Here is a 16,829-nt window from a genome sequence, read left to right on the forward strand (position 1 = left end):
CGTCTAAAACTGACGGACCAAAGACCCCAACATTTTAATATTTGATATTGATAAAGGCAAATCTAAAGAGACCATTAAAACCAAAGAATTTGCCAAAAACGTACAAGAGTCATACCGGAGAACCATATAGACTCAGAATTTATTGTAAAATGCAACACCAAGTCTAGATCTGCTTAGCATGTCACTAAGTAGTTGAATTCTTTCCCAGAATCTGGGAGAGAATTCAACTACTCAGATATTATCCAAACAGCAAAGAATTTATGTAGGCTGGGGTTAGTCACCAGTATAGCAAAGTGCTTAGATATGATAAATTCTTGTAGGGTGAATAGATGGCTCTCTTCATCCTATTCCTTCAACTTTACTTCATAAGTATCTGGTATCTTTTAACTTCAAGTATCAGGTATGTCATATGTCTTACTAACTTGCAATCCATCTTCTCCACTGCTGGTATCATTCCCTCACACCTATAATTCTCAATAATAGTCTTCTGCTATTTGAATTATGCCTTCTCTACTATTTATAAGTACACCATCGCTATTCTTCAGTTTCAGTATCAAATCACCTTTCTGTATACTATTATAAAGAGTATCAAAACATATTACCTTGTAACCAGTATTACTGGGATAGCATCGTTAATTTATGTTTATTTAATGCTATACATTTAATGGTAGTAATGTATATAAACAACATATAGGAATAGCAATGGGGGCTTTCAGCTCATGCAGAGTTGCTAACCTTAGTTGTGTTATTTTGAAAGAAACTTAATTCTTTACCACTACATTGATGATGTTATTGTACTAATATGAATCCAACTTTCTGATAGACATAGTCGAGCACTATCCACGTAAATTAGAATTAGAATGTACAAATAAAAATAGTACCATAGCAGCTATATATCTAGATATAGATATTTATAAAATAGATAATAAATTATACACTAAAGTATATCACAAATGTTAAGAATTTAGTTTTGAATACATTAGCTTAACACACTGGCATTCAAATATTTCAAAAAGAATTCACAGCAATATAATTATTTCACAGAGCTTTAGATTGATTAAATTATGTAATAACATAAATAATATTATTGAATTGCTTGGAGACTTGAGATCTAAGCTGATTAAGAATGATTTTCCATAAACGTTTATCTTTAAAATTAAAGATAATCTTAACAAAGCTATTATTATTATTGCAGTTAACAAATGGCACAATAATATAAATCCAAGTTACGTTATAGCTAATGGATGTACTAAGTAAATATTTCAGTTCTATTGGCTCTCACTGTTCACTTTATTTCATTTCCTTTGGTTTGCAAAGTTTGGTCATGGGCTAGAACCGGTCTAATCAAGAAGCGTGTGCTACGCATTGCTGCTCCTGCCCACCTGGCTACAGAGGCGCCACTAAAGGGGTGGTTGAGGGGGAGAAGGCAGAGAGTGGTAATCAATGGACACTGCTCATCGTGGACTAATATTATTAATGGAGTCCCTCAGGGTTCAGGGTTGGGTCCATTATTGTTTTCTGTATTTATAAATAACATTCATGATAGTATATCAAGCTTAATGTCCAAGTTTGCAGACGATACAAAGGCTGGCAGGGTTGTCAAGGACACTGCTGATGCTATGCTGCTGCAACAAGATCTGGAAAGGTTGAGCAGATGGGCTGAGAGGTGGCAAATGAAGTTTAACATTGACAAATGTAAAGTACTACATATGGAAAACAGCAACCCCAGAGCAACGTTTCAACTCTGTGGTACTACACTGACAATGTTAGAGAATGAAAAGGACCTGGGGGTAATTGTGCAGGCAGATATGAAGCTCTCTGAGCAGTGCAGACGGGATGCAAGAGGAGTTCATTGTCTTGTCAATGATATACAGGAATATTTCTAGCAGGGATAAGGAGATGATTATTCCCTTGTATAAGGCAATGGTCACGCCACACCTTGAGTACTGTATACAGGTCTGGAGGCCTCATTTCAAGAAGGATGTAGAGCTGCTGGAATGAGTACAGAGAAGGGAAACAAGATTAGTGAATGGAACAAAGGGTTGCTCTTACGAAGAAAGGCTTAAGTTTTGCAAATTACAGTGTCTGGAGACTAGGCACCGGCGAGGTGATCTGATAGAGGTATATAAAGCCTTGAATGGTTTGAGCATGCTCAATGCTGATGGGATTCTTCCTCTTGCTCAGAATAATCACCTGAGAGGACATAAATTCAAACTGAGGAAAGACAGATGTAGGATAGATGTGTATAAATTTGCCTTTAGCCAGCAGGCAGGTAGTTTGTTGATGGAACAGACTTACATCCCTTGTTGTGGAAGTTGATAGCCCAAATAAATATAAGGCTCAACTGGACAAGTATTTCGTACGAACGGAGGGGTGAAGTGAAAGTGTTTTTTTTTTTTTTTTGCTGATGCTGCGTAAGCTTGCTTTCTTGCATCATATGCCTCTACTAATGTTAATATCAGTAATTGGCCTGATCATCATAATTATATTTTATTACAAATTGTTTGTTTATTTATAGTGTATAACAAATTAAGCCAGCTCAGGCTATCTATGTCTTTTGGCCTCATGGCTCACTGTGTACACTTTTATTCTAAAATCGTATCATCCTTATTGGCATTCTTAATACACTGTTGTTTTATTAATTTGGCCTTAGAGCTTTATTATACATTAATTTTCTTTAAACATTGTTAAAATACTATTATAATTATTTTACAGAGTGATGTAATGTTTAATCAATGATGGCATTAATCTGATCTGGGCCTCTGTCCTACTTTTCTTGCTATTCCATTCAAACATTTTCACTTTTGCCTATTATTATTATTATTATTATTATTGTTGTTTTGCTCTTATATTATTTCTCCCTGATTGGGGGATTCCACTCCATGACGGTTGTTGTTTGATTGTTTGGTTTTTAGGAGCATTAGCAACTAAGGCCATATTGCTCCAGGATATGCGGTGGTCATTCCCTGACCTTTCCGCATCCTCCGTATTTGGTGGTGACGGGCTCGAACCCCGGTCTAATCAAGAAGCGTGTGCTACGCATTGCAGCTCCTTCCCACCTGGCTACGGAGGCACCACTCCGTGACGGGTACTGCTACCAAGTACATAGGGTGGTTGTAATGTCTGGTGTTACTGTCGGTCGAGGAAATCTCTGACTATCCTACAGGTGTTCAGGATTGCGTCTTTCTGGAGTTCCTTGTAGCTGTTCTCTGGGGGACCTATTGCTGCTATGTGGAGTCTTTGGTACCATACCGGTGGTTGACATGATGATTGGGATAGTTGCTTCTTGCATATGCCATATCTTCTTGATCTCATGTCTCAGGTTCGTGTACTTCCTAATTTTTTCCTCATGGGTTTTCTGGACATTGCTACCGTTGGGCACCACTATGTCAATCAGGTAGGTAGCCTTTTCCATCTTGTCCACAAGGGTAATGTTCGGTCTGTTGTGCGGGATGGTATTATCTGCTATTATAGTGCGGTCCCAGTACAGCTTGTTGGTTCGGGTCTCTAGTACTGCCTGGGGTTCGTACTTGTAGTATGGTACACTTTCTTTGGCCAACTAGTATTTCCTCACTAGCTTCTGATGTATTATCCTGGCTATCTGGTCGTGTCTATGAGTGTAATCTGTCTGGGTGATCACCTTGCACCCCGCGGTGATGTGTTGGATTGTTTCTTAGGCCAAGTGGCATCGTCAACGTGTGGCATCTGACATTCCGGGCTCCTTTGCAATGTATTTTCTATAGTTTCTGGTGTTGATTACCTGGTCTTGGATGGCCAGCATGAATCCTTCAGCCTCGGGGAAGAGCGTCCCGCTTGTGAGCCGTGCATTGGAAGCAGTGATAGCGATGTGATCTTGATGGATGTCATTGTAGTGTCTGCCATGGAATGTCTTCTTTATACATCTTTCTAACTTGTTTCTTGTACCGTCTGGGCGGGAAGGGTTTTCTCGCTTAGGTCGAGTGGGGTATACCACATCTATCTTCCTTATGGCCTGATGGAGTGGTGCTGTGTTGTTCTCGAAGTAATCCTTCAGGTTAACTTTCGCTGTTTTCTGTTGTTCTATTGGGTTTATCAGGCCCCTTCCTCCCTCTTTCCGAGGTATTGTTATTCTTTCCAATGCTGACTTTGGGTGGTGTTGGCGACTCTTGGTCATCACTGTCCTTGTCTTTCGCACGATATCTTCTAGCTCGGTGTTAGTCCAATCTATGACCCCGAAGGTCTATGTTAGTAATGGAGCTATATAGGTGTTTATGGCTTTAACTGTGTTCCCTCCGTTCAATTTTGCTTTCAGCAGGCTTCTGAGTATCTCATGATATTTTTCAGTAAGGCACTTTTTGATTTCCTTGTGGTCTAACTGCTCAGCCTTCATCATCCCTAGGTATTTGTAGTTCTCTCCTTCTGTCATAGCTTCGATCTCTTTACCAGTCAACAGCTGGTAGTTTCGGCCAACTAATTTTTCCTGGTGCAGTGTGTGTGTTTTTTTTTTTTTTTTTTGTTTGGTAGTTGTTGGCACATCAGCTTCTGTGGTCATAATGCACCTCCCAAGGTTTTTGCAGTACTTTGATCCAAGCCCGAGGCAGAACACGACCTTTTAGGTTGCCAGGCAGCTAGCCCAGTCAGCGGTGCAGTGTGTGGGTCTTGCATTTTTCTAGACCAAATTCCATCCTGATGTCCTTGCTGAATTCTTCAGTGATCTGGAGTAGATGCTTCTCGGTTGCTGTGTAGAGCTTGATGTCATCCATGTACATCAGGTGGGTAAGGGTGTACAGGTTCTTTCTTCTTCTTTGAGGTTATATCCATACTTGCTGCCGTTGAGCATAGTGGATAGCAGATTGAGTGCTAGACAGAACCATAGTGGGCTCAGAGCATCTCCCTGAAAGATTCCTCTTCTAATGGGGATTGACCTGGTTGTGATGTTCTCAACCTTAATGGTGGTACTACATTTCGCCATTGTTGCTCCTAGGAAGTTTGTCACTATCGGATTGACCTTGTAGATCTTCAGGGTCTCTATTAGCCAGCTATGAGGTACGGTGTCGAAAGCATTGTGGTAATCGATGTAGGCCGTGTATAGGTTGTGGTGCTTCTTGAAGGCTTGCTCCATAACTGCAGCATCTATGGTTAATTGCTCCTTGCATCCTTTGCTCGCATCCTTTCTGCTGTTCGGCCATTATGTTCTGACTCTCTAAGTGGTCTGATATCTTCATGGTTATGCAGCTGGTCAGGATCTTGTACATCATTGAGAGGCAGGTGATTGGCCTGTATTTCGCCAGGTTCTTGTATCTTCATCTTTAGGCTTCAGATATGTGACTCCTTCAGTGAGAAACTTCGGGATTGTTTCCAGGTGCCTTATCATTCGAGTGAACTGCTCTGCTAGGTGCTTGTGTGTGCAGGTGAGTTTCTTGTACCAGTAGTTGTGGATGTTATCAATTCCCTGGGTTCGCCAGTTGTGGATGTTGCTGATCGACTGTTTTATTCTTCTCGAATCTCCCACTTGGTTTTCTTCCGTTCTACTTGTATCCAGGTTGCACTGCTGGCTTACTTCACTGCTCCAGATATTCCCCCAGAACTGCTCTATCGTCTTCTTCTCAGTGGTCCATTTCCTGCTTTCTCATCTTCACCCAGTTTCCTGTAGAAGCCTTTTTGGTCCTCATCGAAGATTTGGTTGTTCTGTTGAAGTCTTCTTTTGGAAGCTGGCGGTTCCTTCTCTTTTCAGTTCTTCTGCTGCTGGTATCCATTTCTTTTCCATTAATCCTAGTAGCTGCTATGGCAGCACAGTATACAGTATGTGTGGATAGCCTCCAGCATTGCACCATTGTTGTCAAGGTAATGTGGCATTATTTGCCGATTGAGGTGGTCTGTTTCTCTCCACAGGATTTTATTTGGCCTCTGCTTAGGTATCACGTGGGTTCTTGTGGGGTCCATTCCTTCGAATTCTGTTAGGGCCTTCTTCCACTTGTCTTCTATTCTGGATAGCATGACTTCATCTCTTTCCACTTCAGCTACTCTGGTTGTATTTCTTTTTGCTGTTCCTCCTCTGGTTCCATATGGACCATATTCTTTGTGCTTTGTAGTTGATCGCTGACATCCTGCTTGATTTTTTCCAAGATGGCAGGAGCTATTAGGTTCTTCGTGACGATGGTTCTTCTTTAGTCTGCTGAGTGACTTTATCCCATGCCACACTCGATGCAGTATGAATAATAGCTTTCTACAATATCATCCATCTATGGAGGTGGACTTGTGTAGCTTCGTCCAGTGGTTTATTTATTTATTTTTGTTCTCGCGAGTGACACCAGATGGCACCACTATCTGCCTCAGCTGTCACTCAGACCTTGGGGAAGGTAAGTCCAATGTGGTATCTTTTGCGATGTTTTTTTTTTTTTTATCATTTCATATTATTATTATATCGGTCTCCCAGCATAATTAGCATTAGTAGAGGCATTTGATGCAAGAAAGCAAGCTTATGCAGCATCAGCCAAAAAAAAAAAAAACCCACTTCCACTTCATCCCTCTGTTTGTTCAAAATACCTGTCCAGCTGAGCCTTAAACTTATTTAGGCTATCAACCTCCACCACAAGGGATGGAAGTCTGTTCCACCAACCAACCACCCGCTGGCTAAAGGCAAATTTCCGCACGTCTATCCTACATCTGTCTTTCCTCAATTTGAATTTATGCCCTCTCAGGTGATTTTTCTGAGCTAGAGGAAGAATCCCATCAGCATTGAGCATGCTTAAACCATACAAGGCTTTATACACCTCTATCAGATCACCTTGCTGGTGCCTAGTCTCCAGACACTGTAATTTGCAAAACTTAAGCCTTTCTTCGTAAGAGCACCCCTTTGTTCCATTCACTAATCTTGTTGCCCTTCTCTGTACTCGTTCCAGCAGCTCTACATCCTTCTTGAAATGAGGCCTCCAGACCTGTATACAGTACTCTAGGTGTGGCCTGACCATCGCCTTATACAATGGAATAATCATCTTCTTATCCCTGCTGGAAAAATTCCTGTATATCATTGACAATACTCCATGAGCTACTCTTGCAGCCCGTCTGCACTGCTCAGAGAACTTCATATCTGCCTGCACAACCACCCCCAAGTCCCTTTCACTCTCTACCACTGTCAGTGTAGTACCACAGAGTTGATACGTTGCTCTGGGGTTGCTGTTTCCCATGTGTAGTACTTTACATTTGTCAATGTTAAACTTCATTTGCCACCTCTCAGCCCATCTGCTCAACCTTTCCAGATCCTGTTGCAGCAGCATAGTGTCAGTAGTGTCCTTGACAACCCTGCCAACCTTTGTATCGTCTGCAAACTTGGACATTAAGCCCAATATACCATCATCAATATCATTTATAAATACAGAAAACAATAATGGACCCAACACTGAGCCCTGAGGGACTCCACTAATAACATCAGTCCACAATGAGCAGTGTCCATTGATTACCACTCTCTGTCTTCTCCCCCTCAACCACCCCTTTATCCATAGCAGCAATTTGCCTCCAATGTCACACTGCTCCAATTTGTGTAGCAGTCTTCCATGTGCAACAATATCAAAAGCCTTTCTAAGATCCAAGTATATAATATCAAAGTTATTCCCTGCATCCAGTTCTTTTGTGACTGCATCATAGTATCCAATCAAGTTGGTCAGGCAAGACCTCCCCTTAACAAAACCATGCTGTGTCTGAGCTATAACTGAAGTCTTGTCTAAATGATCTTGCAGTGCTTCTTTAACCAGTGCCTCCATTAATTTTCCTGGAACAGAAGTTAAGCTCACAGGTCATAATTACTTGTGTCAGCCTTTGATCCTCCTTTGTGAATTGGGGTCACATTTGCACATTTCCAGTCTATGGGTACCTCCCCTGAGTCCAAGGAAGCTCTCATAATTATGGCTAAGGGTTTGCTGACTTCCTTTGCTGCCTCCTTTAATATAACTGGATAGATCCCATCCACCCCGGGTGCCTTTCTTGTGTTTATCTTCAACAGTTTCTCCTCCACTTTACTCCCAGTTATTTCAAGATTCCGTAGCTTACTGCTAGAGTTGAATACACCTCTGGCATTCCTCTCGCTGAATAACTCCTCATGTGTGAATGTCGATGCAAAATATTCATTTAGTTTGTTAGCTACCTGAGCAGGATCATCAACAGTTGACCCATCAATATCAAGTGGACCAATCTGATTCATCCCCTTCCTTCTAGAGTTTACATAAGTAAAGAACTCTTTGCTGTTTTTCTTTGCATCCCTTGCCAAGGATTTCTCGTAATCTGCCTTCGCCTGCCTAACCTCCTTTGTAACTTGGTTGCATATCAACTTGTATCTATCATAGGCTTCTGTGTCATGTGTTAATTTGTATGTATCCCATGCATTTTTCTTCTCTGCCATATGCCTCATTAGTTCATCTGACATCCATTTTGGCCTAAACCTTGAACAATATTTCTTAGTTGGTATGTAAAGCCTAGTAGCTTCCAAGATAAGTTCTTTGAATGCTTCCCATTTTGAATTTGAATGCTTCCCACTTTGAATGCTTCCCATTTGGATTTTGAAATAATAGAGACGTGTTCGCTTCCACCAATGCGGGATTCGAGCCCGGGTCCATCAGGCTGGTAGTCCAGTGTCTTAACCACTGGGCCATCGCGACCCCTTTATTAATATTATTATTATTGGCCATATGGTGCAAGGAAGCCTGAGGCTTATGCTGCACCAGTCAAAAAAAAAAAAAAAAAATTCCCGAGTTACCCTGAGAGTGAGAGAGAAAGGTTGTTGTTGTTTGGTTTTTAGGAGCATTAGCAACTAAGGCCATATTGCTCCGGAATATGCGGTGGTCATTCCCTGACCTTTCCGCATCCTCCGTATTTGGTGGTGACGGGCTCGAACCCCGGTATAATCAAGAAGCATATGATACGCACTGCTGCTCCTTCCCACCTGGCTACGGAGGCGCCAAAGAGAGAAAGGAATCAGCAAGAAAGAGAAAGAGAAGAATAATGATATTCAGCAGAGGACCCTGAGTTTGCCAAGCCCATACTCACAAGATGTGAGCCCCTGGGGTTATTTACTTAATACAGAAAAGTCTAAACACACACGCATGAATGCAAATAAGTAAGTAAGTATGCACATTAAAAGAAAATAATATCAAAAGTTTTACATTCCTTATAAATATAAATAAGTTAAAAAGAAAATAATGCGGTTTATATACCCTTGAGGTGGTATGTAAATTGAGTAGATGCAATGCAAATGCAATCATCTTTAATTCTGTCAAGCCATTCTTCAGACTGATGTTGCACCCTATAAAATGAATAAATACTTTAATGAGGTATATTCTGTGTGTGTAAATTAATTAGCAGATTGTAAAAAACAGATAAAGAAAGAAAAGACGGCAAACATCAGTGGCTGCTTAGCATAGCCAACAACACATTGCCTGAAACATAATATAAATTAAGTTACATATAAAATTAAAATGTCAGTAGAATGGATAACCATGCAAATGTCGAATACAACAAAAACTAATAGTTAAATAAAGAAACATGAAAGAGAATGGGGGGGGGAACTAAATTAAGCGAGAGTTTTGTGAAAAGAATACATATCTAAAATTTTGAAAAATACCTTAATTAAAGCCACTACAGCATAATTTACAAACCAATTATAAACTGATTTAGACCAGAATTCCCAGAAAATGCCTAAGCCAAATAACATGAAATATCACAACTTTGACACTGTAAACAATCCACCTCACAGAGGAACAATAAATGAAACAGCTAAAACAACAAGTAAAATTTAAAAAAACAGGCAACCACTGTGTTCTGTCTTATCAGAAGGCTGCAGGGCAACAATGTGGAATCACTGCATTTTGAAAGTCACACAAATCAATGCACTGGACAGCAACTGACAGAATGCTATCAGCCTGCCAATGCAATAGATTTGCATAATGGTGGCCCTTATTATTATTATTATTATTATTATTAGCCATATAGTGCAAGGAAGCCTGAAGCTTATGCTGCTAGCTAAAAAAAATTCAGAGCTACCCAGAGAGAGAGAGAGAGACAGAGAAGTAGAAGGGAATCACCAAGAAAGAGAAGAATGATAATGTCCAGCTGAGGACCCTGGGTGTATCAAACCGATACTCACTAAAGAGAGACTGGGGTATGGAGTGAACAATAAAACCCAAGATAACTTAAGCACTTTCACAGCGCAAAGCCAACTGCCAATTGAAAAACAAAGTATAAATAAGAACATAAAATACAAAATTAAACAGTCTATAAATGGCAGAATAAGCAGTGTCAAGCAGCTAAGCTCACTACAGCTATGTTAAATAAATTAAAATTAATTAGCATATTGTAAAAAAATGTAAAATAAAATAAAGAAAGAAAAAGATTATAAAAAAAGTTAAAATAAAATAAAAGAAAGAAAAGATGACATCAGTTTGTTGGCTATGCTAAGCAGCCGCTGACGTTTTCCATCTTTTCTTTATTTTGTTTTACCAAATTAATTAATGGATTTTGCAGCTAGAGGACTTGAATGCTGCATAGATGACTTTATGGGGCCCTTCTTTGCATGAATAGTGCACATTGTGGATTCGTTAATTCTAAAGCACAACTCATGATCAACGCCCTTTCTCTGTTTTTAATCCTTTAAATAATTTCGAGCTTCTTCTCCAAGCTCATCATGGGTCTAGGCATAGTTGCACTTTTAAAATTTTTACTACATGCAGAAATTACTTAGGACAATTTTAAACAGTACACGAGTTGAAATACAAAATGCTTATGAACGAATGCTCAACAATTACTAGACCTTTTTTTTTTTTTTATGAAACCCCCAAACACAAGAGGTATCAAGAACCTATAGTACTTAGTACCGTGCTTGGGTTGGAGGTTGAGAAGACAAAAGAAGATATTTGTTGACATTAGTCTTGAACTTCTGTAGACTGTAATTTTCAGTAAATACGTATGAAGGAAGGTTGTTCCAGAAAACGGCATTTGAATGAATAAACGAGGAAGATGAAAAGTTGGTTCTGTGAGTTTCAAATTGGACAGTAAATGGATGTTGGCTGGTGGCGGCACATGTTCGGACTGTTTTGAAAGAGAGAGCAGGAATTATAGAAGCCAATTAAGAAGAACAGTGCCCATGGAAGTATCTGTAGAAAAGGCATGCAGCAGAAACAGTACATTTATGAGACAGAGTGGAGAGATGCAGTTAGAGATGAGTCATTAATTAACCTAACTTCCCTCTTTTGAACAGAATCTAGAAGTCTGAGAGAGGTTTTGGGGGCACTGCCCCAGATGTGGGAACAAAATTCCATGGTAGGGCGGATTTGCGATTTGTACAGAGTGAACTGTATGAAAGAAAAGTAAAGCCGAGAGCAAAAGAGAAAACCAAGTTTTTTAGATGCAGAGGAAGCAATATTTGTAATGTGCTTGTGCAAGAGAGATTAGAAGTCAGGGTAATCCCCAAAAGAGATATATCATTTTGCCTAGAAATAGGAGTGTTACCAAAGATAAGCATAGGAGCAGAAGAATCCTTTTAGCGGGATATAAGACAAGACTCAGTTTTAGAAGGATTGAAATCAACTAAGTTGTCTTTGCCCCACTGGTGAATTACCTGAAGATCGGCATTTAAGAAATTGGTAGTAGATATTCAAGAACTTGAAACTGATTGAGCACGATAATGTTTCTCAAAATGGAAAGCGGAATGCATTATACTATCATCGGCAAATTTATGGATAGGATTTCCAGTCAATGGAAGAAATTCATTAATGTACAAGAGGAAAAGAGTGGGGGAAAGAACTGAACCTTGGGGCCACCAGCATTAGTGGAGAAGTTAGAAGACAGAGAGCCATCTAACATCACCCTCAGTGAGCGATCAGAGAGAAAACTGGATAACCAATTACTAAAAACAGTTGGCAAACCATAAGATGGAAGCTTCTTTAGAAGACCTTTATGCCAAACACGATTAAAAGCCTTTGAGATGTCAAGAGCAACTGCTTGTGTTTCACTGAACTTTTGCATTGAATTTATCCATAAATGGGTAACATAAGCCAGAATATCACCAGTGAATCGACATTGACGGAATCCATACTGGCGATTGTTGATCAGACTGAAGGTTTCTAGGTAGTTTAAGAGTTGGCAGTTAAATGATTTCTCCATTACTTTAGAAAGAGTAGAAGTAATTGCAATGGGACGATAATTGGACGGGAGGGATTTGTCACCCTTTTTAGGAACTGGCTGGATATGAGCAAATTTCCGAGGAGAAGGGAAAACACCTTTGGAATAAGAAAGCGAAAAAAGGCAAAGAACAGAAGTAAGTTCAGGAGCACAGGTTTTAAGAACAAGCGGAGCAATACCATCAGAACCTGGAGCTTTCTTAGCATCAAAATTCGTCAAAATCCTTCTGACATCCTTTTTATGGAAGACCACAGGAAGCATTGAATGAGTGTTTTGGTAACGATGGGAGGTGTTTTACCAAGATCATTACTGCATGAGTTGGAAGAAAAATGGAATGCTAGTAGGTCAACTTTATTCTTGGCTGAAGTGACAACAGAACCATCTGGTTTTTGACAGGGGTGGTAGCAGAGATGGGAAAAAGTTGTGGCCAAAAGGTTTTGCAAGAGACCAGAACACTTGGCTACCATTAGGGTAAGAAGCAGGTTTTCTACTCTTGGCCTGTTCAAAATCTAGTTTACACTGATTAATAACTGCTTTACAATTGTTGCGAGCAATGGTGTAGGCAGAAAATGAAAATTAAGAATTGGAAGCAAGCCAATTATGATATGCAACTTCTTCTCTTGAACAGCCTTAGCACATTTATTGCAAAACCAAAGTTTAGATAAAGGACGAGATTTTAAAGTGGAGTGTGGGATAAAGGATTCCATTCCTGCAATAATAATTTCACTGACACGATCTGAGCAAACGTTGACATTAGAAGTTTTGAAACAGTAATCCGACCAAGGAAAAGAAGAAAAGAAGTCTCTCAGGTCATCCCATTTTGCATTCTTGTAATGCCAAACACCATAAGGTTGGGAATAGCCATAAGATAAAGACTCCACTGGAGAAGAGACAATCACCAAGTTGTGATCTGAAGTGCCTAAAGGACCTGTCACTTTGACCGTGTACTTAGAAGGGTTGTTTGTGAGAAAAAGATCAAGCATGTTGGCTGTATGGTTACGATTGTCTGGTATTCTTGTAGGTAAATGAACAATCTGTGCATGGACATTAGTAATTGCAAATGCCTCAGCCTCTCGACCAGCTGAGTCGATGTGACTAGAAAATGGAAGCTAGATGGAGCTGTGAACGCTAACATCACCAAGGAAAATTACGTCACTAATATGAAAGTTGGACTCGAGAAAGTCAAGTTGCAAAGAGAGAAATTCAAAGAGCTCCAAGTGATTAATGAAGCTGGAAAAATGGTAGGAACAACAGATGAATTTGACACAATGAGGTAGAGAGATTTTAAGCCAGAGAAGATCGAAAAGAGGAGATTCCAAATTACTAAGTCTCTGACAGGGAGTATCGGAACGGACCTATGCACAATTACCACATTTGAGGCGAAAGGAATCATACAGCGAATAATTTGGGCAACTGAGATCAGTAGTAGTTGAATCAACTGATAACTGAGATTCTGTCAGAAAAAGTACATGAGGTTTCGCAGACTGAAGTGGAAATTCAAATCGTTGAGATTAGAATTGAGACCACGTATATTTGTGAAATGAACTAGGAAGTGTTTGGAGGGTTTAGATCTTTTCAGAAATAAGTTTACTCTATTAGGTTGACAATTCATGGTGTATTCAATAGTAAGAAAAAGTGGGGGGGGCATGCTGTATGAAGTAATGAAATGCCTCGACAATACCCACCCACCCCCGCATACACACTACTCGGACTCCCTCCAATCACTATCTGGCAGAGTAGAGGTAGCAAGATTATACTCTAGATGATCCAGAAGCCTCCTATAGAGTTACCAATAGGTATGGTCCGGTGTACTAACTAGCGGCCAGTCTGCGATGTTGTTGTTGTTGTTGCTTGGGTTTTATTGGCGCATTAGTGACTAAGGCTATAATGCGCCAAAACCTGGTCATAAAAAGTAAAATTTTCAGTGGCCTAATGATTTAGGTCACTAAGTGAAGGCATAAAAACAAGTATAAACTAAAAGACAAATATCAGTAAAAAAGTAACAATAACAAGGTAGATTTTTTAAATATGAGTGAAAAGGTTTACTGATTTCAAAAAGCTAAAAATAGCAGACACATGGTCATTGTCGGATAAAATCTGACTGAGTGTATACGGCTCAGTCAGATGGCTAAAAGCTGTTAAAGGGATATTGCTAAAATCTGGACAGCCAACTAAAATGTGTCTAATTGATAAAATCGTGCCAGAGGACTCACACATGGGAGGGTCATCAGCCCTCAGCAAAAACGAATGTGTCAAATGACTATGTCCTATGCGGGTCCGGGCAAGAACAACTTCCTCCTTACGATTCCTGCGCAGACTAGACTGCCACGGTTCAATTACAGGCTTTATACGATATAATTTATTCATAGTCTGTCTATTCCACGAATCTTGCCATTGGGAGTGTACCTTCTCATGTATTATTTGCCTGTAGCCTGTATAGGGGACTGACAGGCAGCGGTTATTATTGGGAATTGCTGATTTGGCTGCGGTGTCAACCAAATCATTTCCCCTAATCTCAACGTGGCTAGGAATCCAGCAGAAGCAGATATCATATTTACGTTCACGGATGAAGTGAATCTTCTGCTGAATGCTAGACAGAACTGGATGAGAATTATATCTGACAGTTATTAAAGCCGGTAACATGCTGAGAGAATGGAATATAAAATGAACCGTTGGTATAGGCATTGACTAATGTGATCCAAGGCTAACTTTATAGCGTGCAGCTCTGCAGTAAATATGCTGCATTCAGAGGAAATCTGCTCCGATGTAGTGCTGTCTGTAAAGACAGCAGCAGATCCCACATATGATTCTGATTTCGAACCGTCTGTGTAAACTGGCGTGAAGTCAGAATGTTCAGCTCGGTGTGCTGAATAAAGCTGCAGGTAGACAGATGATGGAGTGTCCGACTTTCCCCAATTTCTAAGGGACAAGTCACATGCCGGGACATGAGCATGCCAGAGTGGAAGGGGTTGCTTCAGTGTTTGGGCAACCTTGTCTACCTTGATATTAAGTTCTTTAAGTAGCTCTTGGAGATGAATACCAAAAGGACGATTGGCAGTCTTATGGGTGTTGTACAAATTTTCCCATCGTGGCCCAAAACGAATGGCCACGTAGGATGGTCTGGCAGGGATTTCAGTTTTAAAGCGTACTTTAGAGACAACTGCTTACGTCGAAGCGATAACGGCGGTTCGTTTGCTTTGACGTATAAGCTCTGGACACGAGATGTTCGATATGCTCCAATAGCGGTACGGAGAGCCAGATGATGTACAGGATCCAGCCAACGAAGGGTACACTGCCTCTGGCTGAATTGTATACCAGTGACCCGTAATCTAGTCTGGATCGTACAAGTGCACGGTAGATGCGTAGTAGGGTGCATCGATCCGCACCCAAAGATGTAGAGGAAAGAGAGCGCAGAATATTCAAGCCTCTTGTGTACTTTGTACGGAGTTGACGGATGTGATCCAGAAAGGGTCAGCTTTTTTATGAAATACTAGTCCCAAGGATTTTGAGTCCGCTACTGGAATAGCATTTTGTCCGAGCCTTAATTTAGGTTCAGGATGAAGATTACGCTTACGACAAAAGTGTACACAAACGGTCTTCTCCGGCGAGAACCTGAAGCCATTAGCAAGTGCCCAGGAATTAAGGCGATTGATGGCTTGTTGCAGCTGTCTGTCAATAACCCTCATGTTGCATGACTGACAAAATATGCTAAAGTCATCAACATAGAGGGCACTGTTTACTATTGGAGGAAGTTGTTCGTGATGGCGAAAAGGGTGACACTTAATACTGATCCTTGTGGTACTCCCTCCTCTTGGCAGAAGGGGCGAGAGAGTGAAGATCCCACACGAACTTGGAAAAATCGATTGGCTAAAAAGTTTTTAATAAAAATGGGGAGATGCCCTCTAAGACCAAGGCTATGCAAATCTTTTAAGATGCCAAATCTCCAAGTTGTGTCATACGCTTTCTCCATGTCAAAGAACACTGACACCAAGTGTTCGCGTTTTAGGAAAGCATCCCAGATGGATGTTTCCAGTCTAATTAAGCGATCTGTTTTTTCGGAAGCAGCACTGGATGCTGGAGAGAAGATCATTCGATTCTAAATACCACATTAACAGAAAATTAACCATTCTCTCCAGGACTTTGCACAGACAGCTCGTCAGAGCTATAGGATGGTAATTAGTAGCGAGTTTAGGATCCTTTCCTGGCTTCGCAAAGGCAAGCACAAGTGCCATGCACCAGGAATCTGGAAATTGCTGTTTTATATAGATTCTGTTATACAGAACAAGCAGGCGATCCATAGATGTAGGTGACAGATGTTTAAGCATTTCATAATGGATGCCATCTGGTCCAACAGCACTTGCCTCGGAATTGTAGGGAGCTCTTTTTAGTTCCTGCTGAGTGAAAGGCACGTTGTAGAAAAAAATGCCTTTCGATGTTAAATTTAGTGCCTCTTTTTCTGTTTTATGTTTCAGGACCAGGAACTCTGGGGAATAGGATGATATCCCAGAGAAGTTTGAAAAAGTTTCCCCAAGAGCACTGGCTATTGCAGTGGGCTCTGCAATAGTGCATCTATTATAGTCTAGGATCGATGAAGGGTGGGATGTACATTTTCCCTTTATTTTTTTGATTTTATCCCAGACAACCTTAGAGTTGGTAGCCTTGGTTAATAGATGATGTAAAAC

The 16,829-nt window shown here is 40.5% G+C and overlaps 1 protein-coding gene across 2 annotated transcripts in view; it reads right to left on the reverse strand.

Annotated features, from left to right (window-relative positions):
• LOC150089301 (uncharacterized) overlaps positions 1–16,829 on the reverse strand; it is a 251,559-nt gene that overhangs the window by 185,520 nt on the left and 49,210 nt on the right. For both annotated transcript variants that reach the window (XM_090368481.1, XM_090368480.1), the window contains exon 2: positions 9,186–9,274. In XM_090368481.1, the coding sequence (XP_090224607.1) occupies positions 9,186–9,274 (89 nt within the window). The remainder of the gene's footprint in view (positions 1–9,185; positions 9,275–16,829) is intronic.

This window comes from Mastigoproctus giganteus, chromosome 2 (assembly GCF_048544385.1).
Source record: "Mastigoproctus giganteus isolate SK-2022 chromosome 2, ASM4854438v1, whole genome shotgun sequence".
In the NCBI taxonomy this organism is placed as follows: domain Eukaryota; kingdom Metazoa; phylum Arthropoda; class Arachnida; order Uropygi; family Thelyphonidae; genus Mastigoproctus; species Mastigoproctus giganteus.